Source organism: Cucumis sativus, chromosome 1 (assembly GCF_000004075.3).
Source record: "Cucumis sativus cultivar 9930 chromosome 1, Cucumber_9930_V3, whole genome shotgun sequence".
NCBI classification, from domain to species: domain Eukaryota; kingdom Viridiplantae; phylum Streptophyta; class Magnoliopsida; order Cucurbitales; family Cucurbitaceae; genus Cucumis; species Cucumis sativus.
The window spans coordinates 11,136,208-11,163,431 of NC_026655.2; the positions used below are offsets into that span (position 1 = coordinate 11,136,208).

Below are 27,224 nucleotides of genomic sequence, written 5' to 3' on the forward strand. Positions count from 1 at the left end.
TTATCATGAAAATATGGCAAGCCAAGATCTTTTAATTTATTACTAATTACTTCCTACAAGATTATCTCTATCAACAAAATGCTGACAAATTAATGTGTTTACGTAGTCAAAAGTAAAAAAGGTGATGATTTAACTGTAACTTCTACATCTTTGGTGTGTTCATAACATAAAACCTATGTAAAGAATAATTTGTTTCCGTTTTGATTAAAACCAAACTTTTCTACTTTGTTTATTCAGTCAAGAGCAGAAGCTACGTAGAGAACAATTGCCATCTTAATCATTCAGTTCAAGTTAGAAACTTCCATACTCTCGACCCGCTCGCCTTTGCCTCCACTTAATTCAGAGCGGATGCCTACAGTATTCACAAACTTCTCCAAGTCCTATCATCTTTCTTACTATTACCTTTTATGAGTCAGTCATTCCAGAAACATACTTTCAAGAACCACGGATTGGTATGCCTATTTGAAAGGAAAATTGTTAGAACATCACCAACCTCTTTAAGCAACACAACGTTTAGGGTTTATGGATGAAGTACAAGTTTCATATATTAAAAATGAAAAACATCATACAAAATAAATTATGAAAAGTAGGGTAAAATATGTAATGTACATGTAATACAGTAGTTCTACCGCCAATTAAGAAATATTGGAACAATATGCCTTCAAAAGAATTTTTCATAGATTGATATCTTTCATACTGGCTAACCCTTGGATTATTATGCATTTCTGCGAAGATCATTGGGTGGGTAAACACCCATTTTTGGTTTGTGTCCTCGTTTGTACCATTTATCATCTCTTAAAAATCCCATTTTGTTACAACTTCCTAAATCCCATTTTTTTACAACTTCCTTGTATGATCTAGAAGCTCTTGTTCTTTTTCCTTTTGAGTTTGGTCACTCTCTCTCTGATAGGGAGTACATGGTTGCTCTTCTTTACTTTTTGTTAGATTTAGTGAGCTTGGCCCAATGGAAAAATTGACCTAATATTTCTTTCCTTTTTTTATTCCTCACCCTAGTCTATTTATTTTTTCCCTTATATCATTTGTTAATATAAAAAAATAATAAGAGATTTGCATCATGGTTTTTCTCTCTGAACTAAGTTTTCCAATTAAACCTCGTATTTATTATCCGTCTCTTTTTCCAATATTGTATTATAGCGAGATATTTGATCAAACCCTAGACAACACAACTCGTGATGGAAACCAAACAGAGGAGACAGCCGCCGGTATTAGCGTCGCTGTCGATGCTCGGATAGCGCTGCGATCATCAATGGTTTTGTCGCCTTCAGACAACACCGGGAAACTTGATTCCTCAATTTTTCTGTCGTCTGCGCCACCACACGTCGGCCTATCCAGCTCAGACCATGCCCACCAACCTGGCTGTCCCACCCTTGTCTTCATTCGCGGCCTCTACTATCCCCCACGTGCCAATCCATGTGCTGCCACCTAATTCCAATGTGCCACCACCGCTTCTGTAGTCAAATCTGTATACCCTACCACCCACTGACCTTAGTTATCATCTCGCTGCTTGGAATCCTCAAATTCACTCGACAATTAAGGTTGGTGAATCTTCAACACATTCCAAAACTAACATGCAAGCTTCCACTTCTTCGAGTATAGCTCACCAGCAGTTGGAAAGGCTTCGACAACAAATTGCAGCAATCAAGGCTACCTTAGAGGCAACATCGTACGCTCCTGGTCATGGCTTTCATGCTCCCCACTTTATCCTCTCTTATGTGACTAAGATAGTGACACAATCTACATGATATTTTTTAGAAAAAAAATTGAACGACAATAACTATTTCTCATGGTTTCAGTCAGTGAAAATGGTCCTTGAAGGACGACATACGACATAAATTTGGTTTTCTGATAGAAGAAATACCTCGTGCTCCACCGAGATACCCACAAGAACAATACTAGAAGGGAGAGAACTCTCTTTTTCGATCACATTGATCAATAGTATGGAGCCGATCTACGCTGCAAATGCTAAGGATATTTGGGACACAGCCCATAAACTATTTTCCAAATGTTAGAATGTGTCTTGCCTATACACGCGAAGTAAGCAAGTTCATGAATGTAAACAAGGAACCATGGATGTCACATCCTTTTTTAACAAGCTTTCTCTTATCTAGCAGGAAATGGACCTATGCAAAGAACTAGTTTGGAGCAGTTCCAGTGATGGTTTACAATACTCTAGAATTGAAGAGATTGACAAAATTTATGACTTTCTTGTTGGTCGTAATCCTAAGTTTGATGTAGTTTGAGGGTGTTGTACTAGGCTAAAAACCGATTTATTCCCTAATGGAAGTCAGTTATGCAATTTGCCTTAAGGAGGATTGTACAAGTGCTGAGTGTTTCGACAACTCCTACCAATGACAGTGACAATAACAAGCACAACATAAAACCAATTCCTGTCTGTGAGCATTACAAAAACAATATCATACCAAGAAACAGTGTTGGAAGTTACATGGTCGTCTCTCAAAAAGTAAGAAGCGCTCTCCCAATGACAAACAGAACACAAGGCGAATATACGTGAGTGAGCTTGGACCTTCTCAACCACCTGATCCACATGAAATACATACCAATCCCGGTCCCGCTACTTTAGGTGTCATTGTCCAACCAGGTATACCTCAATCCTTTAGTTTCATTAGTGTTGATGGAAAGAACTCCTGGATTCTGGATTCTGGCGCCACATATCATTTGGTTGGTTCCTTTTAACATTTTTTATTCCATATTTCATGTGCTGGCAGCAAAACAATTAGAATTGCAGATGACTATTTGGCCCCCATTGTTAGGAAGGGGAAGATTTCTCCTTATATGTAGGGATCTTCTTACATAATGTTTTGCATGTGTCCAGATTTTTTTATAATCTGCTATCTATAAGCAAGATTACTCATGAGTTAAACTGCAAACCAATATTCTTACCTAATTCTGTCTCTTTTCAGGACTTGGACTTGGGCTTGGGGAAGATGGTTGGCAGTGCCTGACATAGTAGGGGACTCTACCTCCTTGATGACAACACCTTTTCTAGCATTTCTAGTACTAGTTTTTTATCTTCCTATTTTACTACTTCTAAACAAAATTGTACGCTGTCGCATTTTCGTTTAGGCCACCCTAATTTTCAATATAAGAAGCATTTATTTCATCTTTTCTCTAAACTTGATGTGTCTACCTTATCTTGTGACGTATGTATTCAGGCTAAACAATATCGAGTTTCTTTTTCTTCACAACCATACAAACCAACCCACCCTTTCACAATTGTTCATAGTGATGTCTGGTGAACATCCAAGATAACTACCTTATTTGGAAAACGGTGGTTCATAACATTTATTGATAATCATACTCGTCTTACCTGAGTCTTTCTCATCTCCGACAAATCTGAGATCACCTCTGTCTTTAGGGATTTCTATAACACCGTAGAAACACAGTTCAATGCAAATATTACTATTTTGCGAAGTGACAATGGTCGTGAGTTCCAAAACCACCCTCAACGAGTTTTTGTCCTCCAAAGGCATTGTCCACCAAAGCTTCTGTGCCTACACCCCAAACAAAATCGGGTAGTCGAGCGCAAAAACCGTCACCTTTTGGAAGTCGCTCTTTCTCTTATGTTGTCCACTTCCCTTCCTTCTTATCTCTAGAGCGATGTTGATCTCACTACAGACCATCTTATCAACTGAATGCCTTCTCATGTCCTATATCTTCAGATCCCCTTAGAGTGTCTTAAAGAGTCGTATCCCTCTGTCCGCCTCATTTCTGATGGACGGAACAACAACAAGACTTGGGAGATCTACGCTCAACCTAAGGGACATAAAACTATAGGATGCAAATGGATGTTCACTCTCAAATACAAGACAGATGGAGACCTTGACAGGCACAAGGCGAGGTTAGTTGCAAAAGGATTTAGTTAATCCTGTGGTGTTGGTTATTCTGAAACATTTTCCCCAGTTGCTAAACTAAATACAGTTAGTCCTACTATTTGTTGTTGTGAACAAAGACTGACCTCTTTATCAACTGGATGTTAAGAATGCGTGTTTCGGAATGAGAACCTAGAGGAGGAAGCCTACATGAGCCCCCCCCCCCCCCCCCCCCCCCCAAACAGTTCGGTCATCAAGTATGTAAACTTCAAAAATCTTTATATGGTCTGAAACAGTCACCTAGAGCATAGTTTGATAGGTTTACTACCTTTGTCAAGTCCCAAGGGTATACTGAGGAGCACTCTGACCATACTTTGTGTACAAAGGTCTCCAAGGCTGGAAAGATTGCAATATTGATTGTTTATGTTGATGACATTGTTCTAGCTGGAGACGACCATGCTGAAATCATCCAACTGAACAAGAGAATGGGTGATGAGTTTGAAATCAAAGACTTGGAAAATATGAAATATTTCCTCGAAATGGAGGTAGCCAGATCTAAAGAAGGTATCTTTGTATCTCACAGAAAGTATACTCTTGATTTGCTGACCGAGACAGGTATGCTGAGATACATCCTGCTAATACTCCCACTAAATCCAACTGTAAACTAAGAAATTCAGGTGATAAAATTTCAATTGATAAAGAACAATATCAGCGCCTTATGGGTAAGTTGATTTATTTATCTCATACTCAACCAAATATTTCTTTTGTTGTGAGTGTTGTGAGCCAGTTCATGCAGGCTCCTTGTGAAAAACACATAGAGGCTGTAAACAAAATTATTAGATACTTAAAAACGACTCCCGGTAAAGGATTGATGTTCAAAAAGATAAAGAAGAAAACTATAAGGGCTTATACTGATTCAAACTAGGTAGGGTCTATTTTTATATTATTGTTATTTAAACGAAAACATGGCTCTTTATTAATGATAATTAAACTGGGTAGGGTCTGTTGACAATAGGAAATCAACCTCCGATTATTGTACCTTTGTATGGGGCAATCTTGTAACTTTGAACAGTAAGAAGCAAGGGGTGGTCTTAGCCAGAAGCAGTGCTTAGGACGAGTACATGACTATGAGTTTGGGGATATGTGAGGAAAATTGGCTCCAAAAAGTTGTCTAATCTTCATTAGAATTGTGAAATACCAATGAAATGATTTTGTGATAACAAAGCAGCCATTAGCATCGCCAACAGTCCAGTTTAACACAATAGAACTAAACATGTTGAGATTGATCAACACTTCATCAAAGAAAGGCTGAACAATGGTAGCATATGCATTCAGTACATTCCTTCGAGCCAACGGGTTTTTGATGTCCTCACCAAGGGACTTCTCAAACAGAACTTTGACTTTTGTGTTAGCAAGTTAGGTCTCATTGATATCTACGTCCCAACTTGAGAGGGAGTGTTAGATTTAGTGGGCTTGGTCCAAGAGAAGATTTAACCTAATATTTTTTCCTTTTTTTATTCCTCGCTATCACTTGTTAATATAAGAAAATAATAAGAGAAATTTACAATGTGGTTTTTCTCCCTGAACTAGGGTTTCCGCATAAAACTTGTGTTTGTTTTTTGTCTCTTATTAAATACTTTTAAAGGGTTCTCATGTAAGTCTTTCTTCCAATATTTGGTTGATCTTTTCTCCTTTAGGTTTTTGATCTATTCGGTTCTTTGGAGAATCAAGACTCATAAGAAGGTGAGGTTCTTCATAGTGGGAATTGCCTTCGCTTGTTTTTTATTATTCTTTTCACTCGACAATGGGAGAAGCCATGAAATTATACACTTTAAAGAGCAACTCTAGATGGACAAATCTAGAGCCAAAAGAAATCCTCAAGACAATTCCAAAATCTTTATCAAAGCCTCAGCAAGTCTGTCTTCGTATTAGCAACATAAGGCTTAGAAAGTTAAAAGTCTGGCCACCTAATCAAGCAATTCTATTGCTTTCAAGAGAACTTTGATTTTTCCACTCAAGGTTTTCATTTAAGATCGAATAAAATTGCTAGTCACATGGATAACTAGTTAACGTGGTGCCAAGAGTATTTGATCTTCATTTAAAGCTATTTGAACTAGTTTGCACTGATTACTCGATCTAATTCAATTTCTTAGTCTTCAAAGCTAGAAAATAATATCTATATGACCAATTTATCTTTTATTTTTCTTTAACAGAAGACCAACTTTTAATGATTAAAAAAAAAAAAAACAAGGGCAAGCAAAAAAAAAGAAGCCTACAAAAGGTAGCTCCATAGAGGAGAGGTCTCTATTAAACAAATTGTGAAGTAGCGAATAATTAAAAAGCCTACAAAACAAGCCCTTTGTCTTCACCAATATCTTCATACCTCCCTCTCTTTCTTTTTGCCCTTTTATACTAGCATATTTCTAACTAACTTTGGTCCACCGTGGTCCCCTTTTTCCTTCCCTAACTGCCTAAGTTTTCCTTCACACGTGCTTCCTCTTTCTTATACAATAATAAGGATAATACGATGTTTATCAGAGTTCTAACAATTCCAATAAAATTTTCACCTTTTTGAAGGGGTGGCCCGTTAGGGTAAGTTATAGAAGACAGCTAATACCCTTAATTATGCTATAGAAGCTTGGTAGGGCTATTCATCACCAACCAATACAATTTTGTTGGAGAATCCGAGATTCTGAAATTCATCTATTGCTCCAACAGAGGTCTTGAGGTTTTTTCATCTGAAGTCGGTGGTCTAGACAAAGGTGGATTAATGTTTTTGATTCTCTCCTTGTTCTTTTGTGGTTAGAGATCCTTTGTGTCCCAAATTTCTCAATGAAGAAAATTGATTCAAAGCTTCATAGGAAAGCTCTTTGTTTCAGCTTGTCAGTAGGTTTGAGTAGTTTGCATATTTGGCACGGTTGCATATCTTTGGTTTGGAGAATCATGTGATGAGCTATTTATTTCGGAAGGCAATAAAGTTTGAAGTTTTGTGGCATTTCAGCAGCTGCTTCTTGCTCTATCAAGTTCAAAGTTGTCCTTCCTGTTTCAAGATGTCGGTAGCTGGTGTATTATGGAAAATTTTTGTTTTATCCTCTTTTCAATTTGTCATCAGCTGGTTTTATGGATCAGAAGCTTTCTTAGGCCACTGGCAGCCATTTAGTCCCAGAAGAATATCTCTCCTTCAATCGGCCTTCTATTCAATTCTTGTCTTGAAGTTTTTAGTCAATTTTCCATCTCGATTGGATTTTGTGTGTTCCATTGGCTCCTTCGTTTTGAAGTTTCAAGAAACATCAGTTTTCCTTCAAAGATTTAAGTGTTTTCTCCCCATATTTGTTTAATTGGAGATCCATTATTTTTTGCTTATTCTTCATTATATTGTTTTTCTATGCGTTTTGTACTTTAAAAGATTTACGGCTCTTTGCTTTGTCTCGTAGTATTTTGAGCATCGCTCTCTTTCCCTATTTGATCAATGAGAAGTTTCAATCTTTAGAAAATATATCACTAGGCAGTACCACGATCAAATAGAAAACCAAAAGGTAAAAGCTCGGAATATGTGACCTTGTGACTCCCATTTCCTCGCATAGGACACACCATTGAGGGAAAATCGTTGAGTAGGAGATTCCCAACCAATATTTCATCTTTAAAGTTTCATGATTATTCAGAGAGTTTGCTTATAAATTAAGTAAAGGAAAATGATAACAAGTTTCCATAAACGAAAAAAAAATGATCAAACATATTTCAGAAACAGCCATAAAATCTCCATAGGTGCATCAAGAAACAACTATACACAAAGTATCGAACTGATAAAACCATGAACAGAGTTTAAGTCATTCTTACTGTTGTCATCTTCCTCATCATCACCACTGCGACTCTTAAAGAATGGGGTCAGGTAGTTTCTATTCAAAGCTGTAAACGATGCAGTACTGTGGAGAGAAAAAAAAAAAGAGGCATTTTAATGATGACTCAACAAAAAGAAAGTCCTAAAATGAAAGAAGGATATTAGATGCCACCTCTCATGGAACTCTTTAAGTTTCATTTTGATTCTACTCCTTGATGATCCTTCATCATTATAAGGAGCAATGTAGCCGTTGCTTGCATCAGTGGTCTGAGAGAAAAAAAGAACAAAAGATTAAAAGATTTTGTGTTTCATTAATACTGTAACAATAGCAAGGCTATTCCCCAGCTTGTTTCCAGCGCATGAATCTAGAAGAACAATTGGCAGATTCTCATTGTTATTTTGAAAAGAAGTGTACAGGAATTTATACATGAACCCATCAAGCATAACCACTACATCAAATAGCTTAATAATGATAGCCAGAAAAATCCCTCGAACAAACTTTTCTATTGTTCTTTGAGCATGTATATTGAAGAGAAGTATTCAGGAATTTATACATGAACACCATCAAGCTTAACCAATATATATCAAATAGCTTAATAATGTGTAAGGATTCTACTTGATTACTTCACTGTTTCTCCCTTACAATGGCAAAAACAGAGGCAGCACTCTGTTATCTTTATTTATATATAGCCAAAATGAGTACAGAAATCATAAAGATTCAAAGAAACAAAGAACAATAAAGACAAACCCAGCTTCCTCTTGGGAAAACTGGATATTCTCCTAGGCTAAGCAGCCGCCAACTTAAAGGATAAAATAAAACCTACCTCCCCTAGACCTAAAAACCCTATTTATCTTCCTCCTCATATCTTTCTCTTATTTCTGTGCCTGGGCCCCACACGCACGATCTCCTCCCCTTTTTCCTTCATCATTAATCATTTGTCTATTTACTTTTCTGCCCTTCCTTTGATATGTGTGAATGATTGGAGGTCTTACAATACCCCGGGGCTCTAAGTTCATCTTGTCCTCAAGGTGAAAATGAGGAAACTGTTGGTTCAATAGGTAGACTGATTCCCACGTTGCTTCACTGTCTGGTAAGTTCTTCCATTTGACCAACCACTCGTTGCCTCCTAACTCCTTGTTCCACCTTATTCCCAACACGTTTTCCAGCCACAATTGTAGTTCAAAATCCTCAGTTGGGATAGGCTGTTGTTGTTGGACTACATGTTGTTTTCCCAACTTCAGTTTCAATTGAGAAACGTAGAAGACATTGTGAATGGCAGCCTCTGGCGGTAGTTTCAACCGATAAGCGACCTCTCCAATCTCTTCAATAATCTCATTCGGCCCATAAAATTTTGAGGATAGCTTTTCACATTTCTTTCTAGCTAGTGATCTTTGTCGATAGGGTCGTAGTTTCAAATACACTTCATCACCAACTTTGAATTTGAGCTCCCTGCGATTTCGGTCTGCCATTTTCTTCATTCTATTTTGAGCTATGCATAGGTTTTCTTTCAATGGCATTGATTGCTAAGTCTCTCTCCTTCAACATGACTTCTACATCATTGTTAGGAGATTTCTTCCATCCGTACGACAGCAATGGCGGGGGTGTTCTTCCAAAAACAGATTGGTAAGGAGTAGTTTTGGTGGATGCATGGAAGGTTGTGTTATACCATAATTCCGCCCAAGGAATTAGTTTATCCCATTTCTTCGGTTGCTCATTGCAAAAGCATCTCAAATAGGTCTCTAGGCATCTGTTTACTCTCTCGGTTTGTCCATCGGTTTGGGGATGGAATGCCGTGCTTCTCTTCAAAATGGTGCCCATGGTGGTGAACAACTCCTTCCAAAAATTGCTAAGGAAGATCTTATCACAGTCAGTAATAATGGACTTGGGTATTTCATGTTTGCTGACCACTTTTTCCAAAAAAATGGAAGCCACTTGCTTGGCTGTGTACGGGTGTTTCAGAGGCAAGAAATAGGAGTACTTACTTAGGCGATCGACGACTACCATAATCACGTTGTAACCTCCTGCTATTGGCAGCCCTTCAATAAAATCCATGGTCCAATCTTCCAATATCTTGTCAGGGATAGGAATGGGTTGAAGAACTCCAGCAGGCTTGGTAGCTTCGAATTTATTACGTTGACATATGTCACATTCTTCCACATATCTCTTGACATCAGCCTTCATTCCCTTCCAAAATAATTCCCCACTCATCCTTTTGTGGGTTCTCAAGAACCCCGAGTGCCCTCCTAATATGGAATCATGGAACGTGTGTAGAAGTCTCGGAATGAGGGAAGAATTTCGCGACAGCACCATCCTTCCTTTATATAACAGCCTGCCATTGTTCCACTAGTATTTCCCACCTTGATCCATCTCTCCTTTAAGTTCGGCAATAATTTTCTGAAGTTATTGATCCTTCTCAACTTCCTTCTCTATCATCTCTATATCAACTATGCCTCTGGTTGTCATTGTATTTAACTCAACTGAATGGTCCTTCCTTGAGAGAGCATCCGCAACCTTATTCTGCAGACTCGGCTGATACAAAATCTCAAAGTCATATCCCAAAAGTTTTGTGAGCCACTTTTGGAATTGAGGCTGAACTTCCCTCTGTTCCAACAAAAATTTCAAAGCCTTCTGATCTGAAACAATTGTGAACCTTCTGCCCAGGAGATAATGCCTCCATTTTTGCACCGAAAGGACAACCGCCATCAATTCCCTTTCATAGATCGACTTACCCTGGGCCCTTGGGGACAGTTTCTGGCTGAAGAATGCGATGGGATGCCCATCTTGTGATAAAACTGCGCCTAAACCTACTCCTGAAGCATCAGTTTCGATTGTGAATGGCTGAGACCAATCCGGCAATGCTAACACAGGTATGGTTGTCATAGCTAGCTTCAGCTGGTCAAAAGCTACTGTGGCCTCCTCATTCCAATGGAATGCATTTTTCTGAAGTAGTTTAGTTAAGGGTGCAGCTATCTCTCCATAGCTTTTCACAAGTCTTCTATAATACCCAGTCAGTCCAAGGAATCCCCTCAGTCCTGTTATATCTTTCGGCCGTGGCCAATTGACCATACTACGAATTTTTTCCTCATCAGCCTCCACTCCTCTGCTGGAAATCAGATGTCCCAAATATTGAACTTGGGAATGAGCAATGACACATTTAGACCTATTTGCAAACAATTCATGGTCCCTCAAGATAGCAAAAACCATTCCTAAATGTTTCATGTGCTCATCTATGTCCACACTATAAACTAGAATGTCATAAAAAAAAACCAGGACACACCTTTGAAGGAATGGTTTGAACACCTCGTTCATGAGAGATTGGAAGGTGGCAGGAGCATTCGTAAGGCCGAAAGGCATCACCAAGAACTCATAATGTCCTTCATGCGTGCGAAAAGCTGTTTTCTCCACATCTTCCTCCCTCATCCTAATCTGGTGGTATCCAGATTTAAGATCTAACTTTGAGAAAACTGTCGCACCATGAAGTTCATCTAAGAGTTCTTCGATCACGGGAATTGGAAATTTATCAGCCACCGTTACTTGATTGAGTTTCCTGTAATCTACACAAAATCTCCACCCCCATCTTTTTTCTTCACTAAGAGGACCGGGCTCGAATATGGCTGCGGCTTGGACGAATCACCCCAGCTTGTAACATTTCTAACACCAATTTTTCAATCTCTTCATTTTGTACATGCCCATACTTATATGGTCTTACATTAATTGGTTTCTGATCGGCCACGATCAGAATACGATGGTCTATGGCTCTCTTTGGAGGTAAACCCGTGGGCAACCTAAAGATGTCTGCATATTGCTCGAGCAGTCGTTGAACCATGGGTAATCCTTCCTCCTTTCCTTTCAATTCGGCTTTTGTTTCCGATTCTCCTTCATAGTCCACTTCACAATTTTGGAATTCCAAGAGAAATCCTTGGTCCCCGAATTGCCAAGTTTTCTCTAAGGTTCTCAACGAGCATTCTGACTTTGTTAGAGAAGGGTCACCTTTTAGGATTATTCTTCTACCCTTCGTCCAAAACGTCATGGTTAGAGATGGCCAGTGAACTTTCATAGTCCCTGTCGAATCTAGCCATTGCATCCCCAGCACCAAGTCTACCTTCCCTAACTCTACCGCCAGGAAATCTGCTACGATTGTTAACTCTTTCAACTTCACTTTTACCCTCTTGCAGATCCCACTTCCTTCACATTGGTTGCCATTCCCAATGGTAACTCCAAAACGAGTTCCCGGATCGATGCTCAGCTGTAGTTCATCTACCAACACTTGGCTGATGAAGTTATTGGTCGCCCCGCTGTCAATCAGAATGAACTACTTCCTTTCCATTCACATGTCCTTTTAATTTCATCGTTCCCTTTGATGTAACTCCCGTGATCAACCTCAATTCAATAGGGTTATCCATATTCAATTCCAGATGATTCAGTTCTATTACTTCGCTTGCCTCATCCTCTGTATTTGCTTCCCTTTTGTGGTCTTCTTACTCATTTAGTATAAGGAGCATCAACTCTCTTTTTTCTCTGCCTTTACATCGATGGCCTGGGGCGTACTTTTCATTACATCTGAAACAAAGCCCCTTATCCAGCCTTGCTCTAAATTCCGTATCCGACAGCCGTTTAATTGGGGATCTTTTTTCTGGTAATCATTTTTCAATGGAATAGTTACCTGCTTCATCACAAACTCTGTCTTTTTACTTTCTGTCTTCTCATTTTTTCCTTGAAATTTGCTGCTGTTCTCATTCCTTTTGGGCTCAACTATATCCAACTCTTCCATCGCCAGTTTTAATGCTATATTCCTATCATTCACCAGCTGAGCTTCCTTCATACATTCCTCTAAAGTTTGAGGGTGTCTGCTGATTACTTCCGCTTGCAGTGAGGGTTCCAGACCCGTCAAAAACGCATCCAGCAGAACACTTTCTGCCATGTCCGGGAGGGGGCTGAGTATGTAACAAACTTCTTAACGTACTCGCTGTATGAGCCTTCTTGCTTAATACGGATTAATCTTGCCCCCAAGCTCTGCTGTCCCGTATCATTAAAAAAATCAAACATCCTTTCCTTCAAGTCCTCCCAAGATTCCACCCTCTTTCTACGATTACTCCATCTAAACCAGTCTACCTCTTCCTGTCCAAAACTCACGACTGCTACTTTGACCTTCTCAGCTTCCGGTAAGTCATTTATATCAAAGAAATGTTCTGCTCGGTACGCCCATGATTCAGGGTTCACCCCTGTAAACAATGGCATTTCTAATTTTTTGTACTTACTTCGGTCTGCGTTGCTTCCTCCCGACTCGACTGCGGTTTCGGCCTCTTCCAGTTTTCCCTTCAGTTTCAACCTGGGGTCTTCCGTAGTCCCTGCTTCTTCTTTTTTCTTAGCACCATGGTTTTCTCTCAGCTCGTCCGTCATTCGATCCATCGATTTCTTCATTTCCAGCATCATCTCCTTCAGACTCATAGTTTCCTTTTCAGTTCCTTCTACCCATTCTTCTATCTGTCTTTGAACCATCAGACGCGTGATCACCCCCAGTGTGGAGGCTCTGATACCAATATGTAAGGATTCAACTTGCTTACTTCACTGTTTCTCCCTTACAATGGCAAAAACAGAGGTAGCACTCTGCTATCTTTATTTATATATAGCCAAAATGAGTACATAAAACATAAAGATTCAAAGAAACAAAGAACAATAAAGACAAACCCAGCTTCCTCTAGGGAAAGACTGGATATTCCTCTAGGCTAAGCAGCCGCCAACTTCAGGATAAAATAAAACCTACCTCCCCTAGACCTAAAAAACCTATTTATATTCCTTCTCTCATCTTTCTCTTATTTCTGTGCCTGGGCCCAACACGCACGATCTCCTCCCCTTTTTCCTTCATCATTAATCATTTGTCCATTTACTTTTCTGCCCCTCCTTTGATATGTGTGAATGATTGGAGGTCTTACATAATGATAGCCAGAAAAATCCCTCAAACTTTTCTATTGCTCTTTAAGCATGTATATATAGAACCCACAGGCATTTCATACAGCCTGATCACAACCCACAGGCATTTCATACAGCCTGATCACATGATCACGCAAAAAAAAAACCAAGACTATTTGACTTACTCTCGACATAACGTTCCCAAACAATCTCTTTTCTTAACACAGATAATTTAATCTTTTTATCATTACTTAACACTCAGTTGTGTAAGTTTGAAAATATATGGAAGGCCCAATGTGTGTAAATCGATATAATTTGAGGAAGAAATGATATTATAGGAGTTCTAAAATAGGAACTCTTTGACAACGTAGTTCTAAAATAGGACCTCTTTGACATCATGAGTTATCTCACTAACTAAACCGAAAAGTTCGCTAGTGAGTTATCTCATTTCTTTTCCTTTATTTATTTATTTTTATTTTTTTTTGTCTATTTTTTCGCTAGTGAGTTATCTCATTTCTTTTCCTTTATTTTTCTTTTCTTTTTTGTCTATTTTTTCACTACTTTAACAATTTGTTATGCTGACGCTCCCAGATCATAAATACTAGCTATGACTTTCCTTTAAAGAGCCTTTCCCACCCGAAGAAATCTCCCGAAGCAAGAAAGTCCACCCTATCTCAGTCAAAGGCACCTCCACTAACTCTTGCTCTGAACTCGTCTGCAATAGGCTTGCCAAAAAAAAAACATGATGGCCAACTGAAAACCTAACTCTTCACACTTCAGATCTCTTTTAAATTATTTTTTGTCCTCTTTTCATGGTCCCACTACATCCAACTAAATTAAAAAATTTGAATTGCAAAAACCGTCATGGTTGACCTATAAGGACCGATGGTTGACCTAGGGTAAATGAGCATTGGCCTTGATAAAAGGTTGAGAGGTCATGAGTCTAGTTCATGATAGCCACTTACCTGAGAGGTCATGAGTCTAGTTATGGACAATTTAATATCCTAAAAATTTCTTTGACAGCCAAATGTTGTAGGTGCACGTAAGTTGCTTCCTCATTTTAAACTCTTCTCCCTACTCCCCCAAGTGCACTATTCCATATCTTACTCTTGGAAGTAGTAAACTGGATGGGCAATTCACTTTGAACTTATTAAAAGATCTTTAGGCTAGATTCCTCGTACACTATCTTATTTATTTATTATTAGTATTATTTTGATAAGAAACAACAAAGGAATATATTTCACAAAAGGCCACAGAACTGCCCCACAGTCGGGGTATAGAGCACCCTCCTAAAACAATACCAACAGAGTTCCAGTCATTAATCATTAGCTATAATTGCCAAAGAATTTTGTATACAGAAATCCACCAAGAAGCCATATTTTGTTAGAAATTATAAAAGAAATCAAAACGCTATTATTCTTTAAGCATAAAAATAGATTGGACCAAAAGAATGGAACCATGTCATATGGAATAAGAAATCGCCCTGGGTGGGTGGGGGAGCATTCTTATTGGGTGCAAAACTTTTTCTTCTTTTCCATTCCATCATTTACCCAAACATGTGACTAGCACAGCTATATTTAAGGATTTTCTTTATGTTTTATTTATTGTTCTTTTTTTTTAACGAGAAACATTGGTTAAGTATATCCAAAAGCATTGACAAGGAAAATTCATAAAACATCGGTACAATTGAAGGTTATCTTTTTCTAGAAAAAATTGTTTTCATTAAGAAAGAAGGAAAGAATACAATGGCATAAAAAATAAAAAAAGCCAGCCCACAAACACCCCACTACATAAAAGGTTTCCAACTAGGTAAAATATTGCCTAGAGTATAATCACAAAAGCCCTTCAAAATCGAAGCCCAAATATCTTAGAGTGTACATATCTTGCCCATTTGGAAAAACATGTAACTCAGAACATTTCATAAAATTCATGCCACGCAACTAAAAGTAGAACAACTGTGTATTGCAAAGCACTAACATGTAACTCAGAACATTTCATAAAATTCATGCCACGCAACTAAAAGTAGAACAACTGTGTATTGCAAAGCACTGATAGAGAAAATTCATAAAACCAAAAAAACAGAATTCATAAAACTTACTTCGGTCAAAGAGTATTCATGATCATCACTATCACCTACAACTTGTAAAGCTTCTAGCATCGTACCAGTTGAGCCTCCAATAAGCAACACCTGAAAATTTCTCAAAGAAATTGATGAGAAAAACGGAAGAATCATAAGACCATGGCCAGGTTACGAAGGAGACAGAAACTGGTTCCAATAACATCTTTTGGGATAAAAATTAATGCTTCTAATCGATTTGTTTTCACGAAGGAATCACCAAATTACTCTTGCTGCTTCTGCAAAATAACATCTCCAAAGAATATGATATAAAACTTAGCCGCCCTTTTATTAAGAATGCAACAAAGTAGCCCTCTACCAAGCTGGACATCCTCTTGAAATTCGATCTAGGGTATGAACTATTTCATTCATGACCTGTCACACGAAGGATTTAATCTGCTTGGCAGTTTTCACCTTCAACAAGGTAAAAATGAAACTTCAAGAATGGGAGTGACTAGCCAAATAATTGAAGAAGGAACTGCAAGGAAAGCCTTTGGACAAGCTAGGACTCCAAAGGCAAACACATTGTCCTGGAACTAAAGGAAATCTCACCGATCAAATATAAAAGAGCCGAAATATCTGTTATTTTTCTGTCAAACAACGAATGATGGGAACCCAACAAAACACAAAAGAGAGCTCTCAGAGTGAGAATGACAACAATCACCAAGTGATTCCTCTAAGCTACACTATTGTTTTTTTTTTCAACTTTGAAACAAGAGCCTTCTCTATCTTCTTTTTCTCTCTTTAAAAGGGTATGAAATAGAGGTAAAGAAAACCCTCAATTAGAAAAGGTAGGATGTAAAATTATTATGGTAAAAACAAACGTAGTAAACTCTATTCCTATAACTTGCACTACTGTGACTGTGAGTTTAAGAAGACAAAATTATAATGAAAAAATAAACTAAATTTAAAATCCAAGCCTGTAATGTCAAAGTTGTCAATAAACGTTCTTTTTAATGGCCAACCCAACTTCCACGCCAACAAATCAGTCCATTCACTATTTGTCAGTTTGTCACTACATTTTCCGTGATTATCCAAACTTTCAGGAAAATCCAAAAGACCCTTCAATCCATTTCGTTCTTTTTGTATTCGTTGGATGGGGTCCCTTGACTTGATCATCTAGTCCTAATGTCAAGATTGCTTTAAGAAACTAAACTTCCATAGAGAAATATGAAAGAATACATGAAAGAATGTATATAAATACATATTGAAAAAATGTCCACAAGAGAAAGGCCACAACTAACTATAGAAAGGGCTCCCAATCTGAAAAATTAGACCAAGCTGATATATACAAAAAGTTCAACAAACACACCCACCACGAAGCACTAAACCCAACACTTTCTGGAAAATGCATTGTGGAAGTTCAGCACTTTTCCAGCAAACAATCTACCATGATTTACTCCACTCCAGCATTATTTAATGACATTGGTAAGTTTTTGAAATCATCCTTTGGACAGGAAGAAGCATGAAGAACAGTAGCACAATAGCTTACAAGATTTTTAAATTCAATTTTTAAAGTTATGACCATAAAGTAAAACAAAATATTTTATCGTGGCAGACAACTACACAAATTATTCACCAAACTTTTAAATGACAAGACTTGGAGTGCCTACCGTCAATACAACTATTGCAGTAGTTGCAGTGAAAATTGTCTGACCGTGTCCATCTGGAAGATCATGAATTGATTGTAGAGCAAGCGCAAACGCCATAGCCCCACGAAGTCCTATTCAACATTTACAACACATCAAATATCCCTCTCCTCAAACACTAAATGAATAAATGAAAGGGAAATAATGCTCCTTACCACTGTACCAAAGTGCCTTCTGATGATTGGAAGGTATTTTCCGATTTGCAGGTCGAACCAAGTTGACTAAATATGCACAAGAAAAAACATTTGCAGCCCTGGAAATATCACACAGAATACTACATTCAAACACAGATAGAACCTCTGAAAGTGGCATTTTTGGATGACAAACAGAATATTGATAGAGAAAAGGAGCATCGAAATTGTTGGAATTAGTGGGCTTGGTCCATAGGTTATTTAGGGGAAGATTTACCCTAATTCCTAAAAGTTTTTTATTCTATTTATTCTCCCTTGTTGTACCTATTATTTATCAGAAAATAATAAAACAACAATGTCGTGGTTTTTCTCCTGGTACTCGAGTTTTCACATAAGCCTATGTTTCGTGTTTATTGCTTTCGATATGGTATCAAAGTAAAGCAACAACGAAACCCTAAAAAACAATTTTTGAGGAATCCAGACCAAACCAGAAGCCACCGTGGAGGCCATCATGGAAAAATTAGTCCAATAGCTTCAGAAACTACCGATCTACGCAATGAGACCCACCCTCACTGCCATCCATGCAACCCTCTTGCCAGAATCTCTTGCACGCGCCGCCTCTGTCAAGCACATGGGCCCACGCGCCGCCGCGCTTTTGTCTCACCGCCCATCCCAATCTCTTCTACTTGTCGTTAGCTGTCGAACGGTCACACCCTTCCGGTCAGCTGCAGCCCCACACACCGCCTATGCCCTCCGATTATGGACAGCCATCACAAAAACTGTCAGATTTATCCGTTCGCATGTCGCTGTCCGTCGACCCTTTACAGCAACCCTTTATCTATAATAACAGTCGATGGTCTCCATAACAGATTGGGGGTTGAAGCGGGTGAGTCTTTGGCACATTCCAAACCAACTAAGTTACCAATGTATTCCAAGAACCAGTAATTTCGCTCCATAATGTGCCTTCGAATTATATACCTAACTCTACTGTCTTAGTGCTCGCTTCTCGACCCATGATAATGAGAACAATAGTGCAAAACCAATCCCCGTTTATGAGCACTGCAAGAAACTACGGCACACCAAGGATTAGTGTGAAACTCCACGGTCATTCCCCAAGAAGTAACGAACAACGTTCCTCCAACAAGCAACAGAACTTAAGGCTTGCCGATGTTAGGGAGACTGTCAGCACCTCTTAGTCAACTGGCCCTACTGCTAGCCAAACCAGCCCTCTACTCTAGACGCTATTGCTCAGTCAGGTATGCCTCAGTCCCTTGGCTTTATTAGTGTTGATGAGAAAAATCCATGGATTTTGGACTCAAGGGCCACAGATCACTTGACAGGTTTTTGAGAGCACTTCATCTCTTAAACCCTTGTGTCAGTGATGAGAAAATTCAGATAGCCAATGGCACTTTAACCCCAATTGTTGGCAAAGAACAAATAGTTCTCTTCGACGGTCTCTCTCCAGAATGTTTTGCATGTGCCTAAGTTATCTTAGAATACCTCTGCGCAGCACTGTAAAGCTACTTTCTTACATAAATCTATTTGTTTTCAAGACTTGAGCTCAGGGAGGACGATTGGCACTGCTCAGCATAGCAAGGAACTTTATATCCTTGCTGATGATACCTCCGGTAGTAGTATCTCTAGTACTAGTTTACTGTCCTCCTATTTTAGCACTTCTGAACATGACTTTATGTTATGGCATTTTCGGTTGGATCACCCGAACTTTACTTATATAAAATATTGGTTTCCCGATAAATCTGAGGTTTCCTCCACTTTCCAAGACTTCTATTACACCATTGAAACACAATTCCATACAAAAATTGCAATTCTTGAAAGTAATAATGGTCGAAAATTCCAAAACCATAACCTTAGTGAATTCCTAACCTCTAAAGGGATTGTTCACCAAAACTCGTGTGCCTACACTCCTCAACAAAATGGGGTGGCCAATCGAAAAAACCATCATCTTCTGAAAGTAGCCCGTTCCCTTAAGCTATCTACTTCCCTTCCTTCATACCTGTAGGAATATCTTATTCTTGCAGTAGCTTATTTAATCAATTGAATGTCTTCTCGTATCCTCCACCTTTAGACTCCCTTAGATTGTCTTAAGGAGTCCCGCCTTTCTACTCGCCTAATTTCTGAAGTTCCTCTTCGTGTGTTTGGGTGTACCGTTTCTGTCCATAATTTTGGCCCTAATCAGACCAAATTTACCCCTCTGGCTTAGGCTTAGGCATAAGTTTTTGCCAGGTATTTCCTTCATCAGCGCGGTTATAAATGTTTTCATCTGTCGTCCAAGAAATACTTCGTCACTACGGATGCTACTTTCTATGAGGACTAACCTTACTTTCCCGTTGGCCATCTTCAGGGGGAGAATGTGAGTGAAGAGTCTAACTGTACCTTAGAGTTTATCGAACCTACTCCTAGTACCATGTTTGACTTCAATCCTCATCTCATTGTCCTACCCACAAGCCAAGTTCCCTGGAAACGTATTACGGAAGGAATCTCATAAAGAAAGTTGGGTCCCCTACTAGTCAGTCGCCAGCTCCAGTCCAAGACTCTTGAACCTTGTCCTGATAATAAGCTGAGTGAGAATGACAGGTCTAATGTCGTTCTTGAAAATGTGGTAGAAAAAAATAGTGGTGATGAGACTGAGGTCAGAGTAGGAACCAATAATAATGAAGCTGAATAGGGTCATACAGGGAAACTTGATGAGTATGATCCCTCTCTTGACATTCCTATTGCTTTGAGAAAAGATATCGGGTCCTGTACTAAAACATCCCATTTGTAACTATGTTTCCTATGATAATCTCTCTCCACAGTTCAGAGCGTTTACAACAAGCCTTGACTCTACCATAATACCGAAAAATATCTATACTGTTTTAGAGTGTCTTGAATGGTAGAATGTTGTCATGGAAGAGATGAAGGCTTTTGAAAAGAATAAAACTTAGGAGATTTGTGCTTTATCTAAGGGACATAAAACAGTGGGATGCAAATGGGTGTTCTCTCTCAAATACAAAGCAAATGAAACGCTTGCAAGACACAAGGCAAGGTTAGTTGCAAAGGGATTTACTCAAACATATGGTGTTGATTATTCAGAAACTTTTTCTCCAGTTGCTAAGTTGAATACTATTAGAGCCCTGCTATCTGTTGCTATGAACAAGGATTGCTCTCTATACCAGCTAGATGTTAAGAATGGTTTTCTGAATGGAGATCTAGTGAAGAAAGTCTACATGAGCCCCCTACCTGAATTTGAAGCCCAGTTTGGTCAGCAGGTATATAAACTTCAAAAATCCTTACATGGTCTAAAACAATCACCCAAAGCATTTTGACAAGTTTACTCCTTTTGTCAAGTCGGGGGCATTCTAATCATACTTTATTTACAAAGGTTTCCAAGACAGGGAAGATTGCAGTTTTGATAGTTAATGTGGATGACATTGTTTTGTTTGAAGATGATCAGGCAGAAATCAATCAACTAAAACAGAGAATGGGTGATGAATTTGAAATAAAAAATTTGGGAAATCTGAAACATTTCCTTGGAATAGAGGGGTCCATTTGGTAAGGTTCTCGTTCCCTGTTTCCTGTTTCTATTTTCATTTTTTAAGAACTGGAATGTTTGATAACGTTCCCTGTTTCTCGTTCTAAAAACAGTAGAAATGTTTCCCATTTTATAAGGAATTGTGGTAAATTGATTTGCTTATCCCATACTCGTCCTAATATTTCCTTTGATATGAATGTTGTCAGTCATTTTATGCAGGCTCCCTATGAGGAACACATGGAAGCTGTCAACAGAATTTTGAGATACTTCAAAACGACACATCGTAAAGGGTTGATGTTTAGAAAGACAAACAGAAAGACCATTGAAGCATATACTAACTTGAATTGGGCAGGAACGATTGTTGACAAAAACTCTAGCTCCAGTTATTGTACCTTCGTTTGAGCTAATCTTGTAACTAGGAGGAGTAAAAAGCAAAGTGTTGTGGCCAGAAGCAATGCTAAGGCCTAATACCGAGCTATGAGTTTGGGAATATGTGATAAAATTTGGCTCCAAAAGGTCTTGTCTAATCTTCATCAGGAGTGAGAGTGAGACACAATTGAAACTTTTTTGTGATAATAAAGTCGCTATTAGGATTTGTTAACAACCCAGTTCAATATGATAGAACTAAACATGTTGAGATTGATCGACATTCCATCAAAGAAAGACTTGACAATGGGAGCATATGCATTTTGTACATCCCTTCGAGCCAACAAGTTGTTGATGTTCTCACCAAAGGGCTTATCAGACCAAACTTCGACTTTTGTGTTAGCAAGTTGAATCTCATTGATATTTACACCCCAACTTGAGGGGGCGTATTAGAATTAGTAGCTTGGCCCAAAGGGTATTTAAGGGAAGATTTACCCTAATTCCTAAATTTTTTCCTTTTTTTATTCTATTGTGTGTTCTATTTATTCTCCCTCATTATACCTATTATTTATCAGAAAAATAATAAAACAACAATATCGTGGTTTTTCTCCCGGTACTCGGGTTTCCACATAAGCCTTGGTTTCGTGTTTATTACTTTCAATAGAAATAAATGAAGGATAAGCTATCCTCTCAACTCCACTGAGAACTAAATGAGTTCTTCATAAAAGGCTATCCAATTGGTTTGGAGAAGAATATGATGTAAAGATTAACATAAGAAACACCATTCAAAAGCTTCAAGTAACAAAGAAATAGTATCTCCAAAGATGCAAACTTTCATGAATGTTTAATGATCTAAGGTTGGCAAATAAGAGAGAAGAAATCAGCAGCAATACCTTGCAACACCAATAAATAACTGAAGTGCACATTAAGCGAATTAAGGAACCCCAAGAAATTGATATCAATAAAGAAAAACAACAAAAAGTAGACTGTTCAACAAAGGTATGGATACAATTGAGAAAAAAATGAATCCAACATGTGACCAGCTATGTTGCTCCATTGCAATATCTAAGCCCATATATATAAATCTGGAAGACAAGAGCCAAAAAAAGTGGGAAAAAAAAAAAGCTTGTAAGCATCAAGTGGGTAATGGATCCCCGATTACAATTAAGCCTAGATAAAAATTTGTCATGTCACCCTTACATAAATGTCTCTGCCAGAGATGATATTAAGTGGAAAAATTCCGCAACAAATTGTTGTGAAGACTGTGATAAGTTTGAATACGTATAATGCTTCATCACCTAAAAAAGAACATCAAACATTACTTGCACATCAACAATTAGTATGAATGTATTGAACTACAAAACAAAAGAAAAGAAAATGAAATAATAAACAAAAATAAGGTAGAGAAGAAAACTGTCCTCTCTACTCACCATTCCTGTGAATAATATTGATACAATTCCAGACAAACCAAAACCTTCTGCAAGCATGTACCTACAGTAAAAGATCTCATGCTAAGCCTAATAAACATGAAAGATCACAATAATAAAAATGGGGGGGTGGGGGTCGAAGATTGCTTACGAGAAATACGGGAAAAGAACAAAAAGACAGCACTCCAGATTTTGAAGACTGTCCAAAGGAACAAGCAAATTCAGATACGGAAAATTCAAAGGACCTTATGGTAAGTTTTTGAACAAAAAAGAAAGCGTTATAATTAATCAACAAGCTCTTAAAGCATATAGAACTTACTTGTCAATGTCCAATCCTGCATACTTAAAAAGGTTTTAAGAATTAAGGCTCAACATGACATCAGAAAAGTAGAATGATAATAAAAATACAACTCCAGGCAACACAGATGACATTGAGCACAAAAGGATATCAATGCAGAGGTAAATCCAACTCCAACACCTGCAGATCCACAGGCATTAAATGATAAGTATCCTTAAGAACTTCCACTTGTTTATTCAGTAATCAAGATAACTGCATTAGTTGTTGAGAAAAAGTTTTGAAACAAGGACAAGCAGTAAACAGCACAAAATCTTTGAGATGAACGTATCTTCTAAAAAAAGTTTGAGATTTTGACGTAAATTGATATATCAGAATTCAGCAAACAGCACAAGATAACTGCATTAATTGTTGAGAAAAAGTTTTGAAACAAGGTCAAGCAGGCATATCGATATATCAGAATTCAGAATTCAGTAAACAGCACAAGATAACTGCATTAACTGTTGAGACAAAGTTTCTAAACAAGGTCAAGCAGTAAACAGCACAAGATCTTTGAGATGAACATGTCTTCTAAAAAAAGGTTGAAGTTTTGATAGATACATTGGTATATCAGAATTCATAATTCAATAACCTACAATATAGCTGATCTTTCAAGAAGATTCTGTATAGAGACTAATTAAAATCCGGTGTTGAGGTGGAAGGTGTCCATTCTTCCAGAACAAATCATTGAATTCTTTTATTCATAAACAAGCCATTTTTATACTCAAAGAAGATGACAAGTAGGTTTCGTAAATTATTGATGCATTTAAACTGAAGCTTAGGATGACTATTTGTTCACGCCTTTTCCTTCTTCCAAGGTTACTGAAGAATTTTTTTCCCAAATCAAAAGGTTATCCTTAGTACTATCTAGGAATTTCCACTCAACCAACTCATAACAAAATAACTAAATAACTGCTCAACTAATTAATAAACTAAGAATCAATGTAAGTTGAACAGCAACCGACATTCAAATAATTAGCAACAAGTTTTTAATAGCAGTTACATGCCAACTCACACAACATCAACTAGAGTTATTTTCAGTATCCTCAAGGATGCCTAATGATATTAATACATTGCTTCTCACCAGTTCTCTAAAAGTGCAGCATACAACGGATTTGGAAGAAAGAAGCAAAAGAAGATTGTTTAAAGACAAGGTAAGAGAAAGATAACCTGCTGACAATGAGCCAACAAAAGTCTCAAGAAATCTAACAATCACAAAGAAAAAGTTTTTTCCAGAATAAGCATGACTTCTAACCAAGGACATTGTTCTGCAAAAGATGATTCTAATTAGAGAAAAATCTATGGTAATTGTCCTAATAAAAATGTAAGAAACAAACCAGCTACTTCACATACCTGTACAAGGAAATTGCCATCTGCAGTTATCCAACATGAGAACCAGAAATATTAAAAATAAAGTCATCTTCAACCAAGATCAAGAATTACTTCAAAACGTAGAACTTACAGCATCATTCAATACAGATTCTCCAAAGACCAAAGCATAAAGGTTCACGTCAGTGCCAAGTTCCTAGAGTGGTGTCATGACAACGATGAACTACTTGATTAAAACAATAAACCATATACAATTTTTACAGTCAGCATATAGTGTCAATGAAACTTCAGGCAGCTATATGGTGAAACTCAATTAACGGCATACCATAATGATTTATGTCTTTTCATTCTAAACAGCCTCAATTACATTTTGACATATATGATAAATATCCGGAAAATCGAAGTATCTAAATTCTTAAAAGGAAACAAGCTGAACTTCTTTCTTAAGAAAGATAAGACACAAGATTCTGAGTGATTAGAAGAAAGAAAAAAGGTAGGGAGAGATAAAATATCAGCCCACTCAAGTTCAAATAGTTTTACTACAGAAGAAGGATATGATTGCTTTGAATAGAAACTTTTCATGTTCAGTTCGATGTCCAACACAATCCTAACATTCCGTGATATATATTTCTAAAAAGTGTATCACATGAACACCTGAAAAATGGACAAGACAGTGACAGGATCTGTTGCCGAAATGAGAGCACCAAACATGAGACATTCAACAAATGGAAGCCGGTACATGAGAAATGCTAATCCGCCAAGGTAACTGCAACAGAAAGAATAACCGCATTATGGTGACATAAATTAAAAACAAAAACAAGGTGGTGTACATGAAACGAGGGTTTTGCAATTGAAGGGAAAGAAGAAAAGTTTTACACAAGACCACCCGTAACAACCGAGGCTATAAAGGTTCCCAGAATAGCAAAAGTCACAATTGCCCCAAAGTTTGAGAAGAAAGGCTTCTACAAAAGCAGCAACATTAAGTTAATAACATGAAAACACGAAGACTATACTATTTTCAACAAATTCATCACAATTAAGGAGAAATATGGAAGCATTGGTTGAAGAATTGCACTTACAGGTGAAAGACTAAATCCTGACTGAGTAAGCAAGAGTGTTAAGGAAACAAAATGGGGAACAAAAAACGAAAACCTAACTGGGTAGTAAATTACGAGAGTGAAGGATATAATATGATCGGAGGCAAAAGGAAAAGGAAGAAGAATTCTTCGTGAAAATTGAACCACGCCCTGCAGAAGTAGAACATGAGGAAACTTGGCTAACTCATTCCGGCCACAAGAGACGTCGGCACTGGCAGATAGAAAGAAGGAAGATATTGAACCTGATGTTAGTTTCAGTATTCGAAATGTTGGCAAGCCCGCCGACGATTAAACCTGACATACAAGTGATTATAGGAAAGGGAGAAAAATGGAGAGGTAATAACGAAGTAGAAGAGAAAGGAAATGAAGATAGGATACCGATGAGAAGAGAAGCACTAGCTTCGGGGAGAAAATAGAGTCTATGGCGGCGAAGGACATGACCGAGAACGAAAGAGAGAACGAGCATCATGATCTGAAGGAGGATGCCGACTCCGGCGGCTTGCTGGTCCTTGACCGGACTACCTTTAGGGTCGGCCGGAGAGATGAGCATAATTTGAGCTTCGTCCTCCATGGGCATGGTGGATCTTCTGCTGCTGAACCCAACCGATCCTCTGCTTAAGTTTTCTTTGGGTAAATTGGCTTTGTTTGTTCGTTTCTGTTGAAGAAGAAGAAGAAAGACGCCAAAGTCACAAACAACGGGGAGTTGAAAATTCGCTCCTCCAAAATCTCTACACTTCATTTAATTTTATTTCACTCCAATTACTAATAACGACCTACTTTACTTTTTTAAGTCCTAATTCTCACTTGAATATAGACGTCCATGATTTTCCTTTGTCCATACACGGTTGGATTGAACATGAAATCTCTAAACAAAAATTGTAATACACCCCTCTTCTATCCCCTTACAAGTATTGAGAAAGGCTACGAGTTTTCCTAAAGAGTCTCAAGTCATATTAAGCATCTCGAGACAACATTCCAAAGTTTAGAAAAGCCAAATGAGAGTCTCATGTTATTCATATCAGGGCAAAGGTTTGACCTCAATCATGTTCAGTCGAGAGAAAAGAAAGATACATTTGGTTAAAGCGCAGTCTGAAGAGATCTCGAGCGAGACTTTGAGACAAAAAGTAAATCTTAGAGCTAAGGCAAGAGCACAAATTACTCCGGTACCTTGAACCTCTTCGTGCGATTTTTGACTAATCACGTGATTCACCAAAATCAAATGTTTTGTCCAAATTCAAAGTAGGACACTACTCAAATATCCATAAACCAATTCCCTAGCAATGGTGTCAAAAACTTGCTTGTGGGTTTGGACTTAATAGTTTCGTGTGTGTATAGTGCAACTGCAATAAATCACTAAGTCAGGTCATTGCACGAAATGCGCTTACCATAACTTTTTGTATTGTGTGCTTTAATTCTAGGAGATGAGTTATGGGTCATGATCATAACATGTGAGATGCTTACTATGTCACACCCCACCCTGAGCACCTGCCTGTTTGGCTCCAGACGTGACGTGAAGCCAGCCGATATCGCTCACTTCAGGAATGACACCAACTGACCATCAACCTTAACCCTTGAAACAAAGGACAACATCGGAAGCTAACACTTGATTTATAAACAACATAACTGAAGAAACTCTTTTTTCC

General features: G+C 38.1%; 1 protein-coding gene across 1 annotated transcript; it reads right to left on the reverse strand.

The window, feature by feature from the left end:
* Nucleotides 1–26,356, reverse strand: LOC101204897 (sodium/hydrogen exchanger 6). The gene is made up of 22 exons (XM_011656522.2): nt 25,960–26,356; nt 25,824–25,875; nt 25,672–25,731; nt 25,564–25,588; nt 25,361–25,446; nt 25,139–25,250; nt 24,618–24,680; nt 24,509–24,528; nt 24,326–24,423; nt 23,271–23,299; nt 23,141–23,172; nt 22,973–23,020; nt 22,825–22,885; nt 22,595–22,692; nt 22,404–22,479; nt 22,288–22,307; nt 17,521–17,618; nt 17,330–17,439; nt 15,699–15,788; nt 7,862–7,956; nt 7,689–7,774; nt 1–458 (listed from the first exon to the last, which is right to left on the reverse strand). Exons 1-22 carry the CDS (start codon nt 26,318–26,320, stop codon nt 436–438), a joined length of 1,743 nt encoding a protein of 580 aa, XP_011654824.1. The 5' UTR covers nt 26,321–26,356; the 3' UTR covers nt 1–435.
* Between the last annotated feature and the right edge of the window lie 868 nt (nt 26,357–27,224).

Bases quoted from the DNA above. Each gene is read 5' to 3' on its own strand.
- LOC101204897 (XM_011656522.2), bottom strand. From the start codon at position 26,320: ATGAAGTGTAGAGATTTTGGAGGAGCGAATTTTCAACTCCCCGTTGTT. The intron at 25,251-25,360 runs GTAAAACTTTTC...TTTCTGTTGCAG, and splicing joins GTTGTTACGGGTGGTCTTGT to TTACCTTGGCGGATTAGCAT. The intron at 23,173-23,270 runs ATATCCTTTTGT...AATTCTTAAAAC, and splicing joins TTGGATTTACCTCTGCATTG to CTTTTTAAGTATGCAGGATT.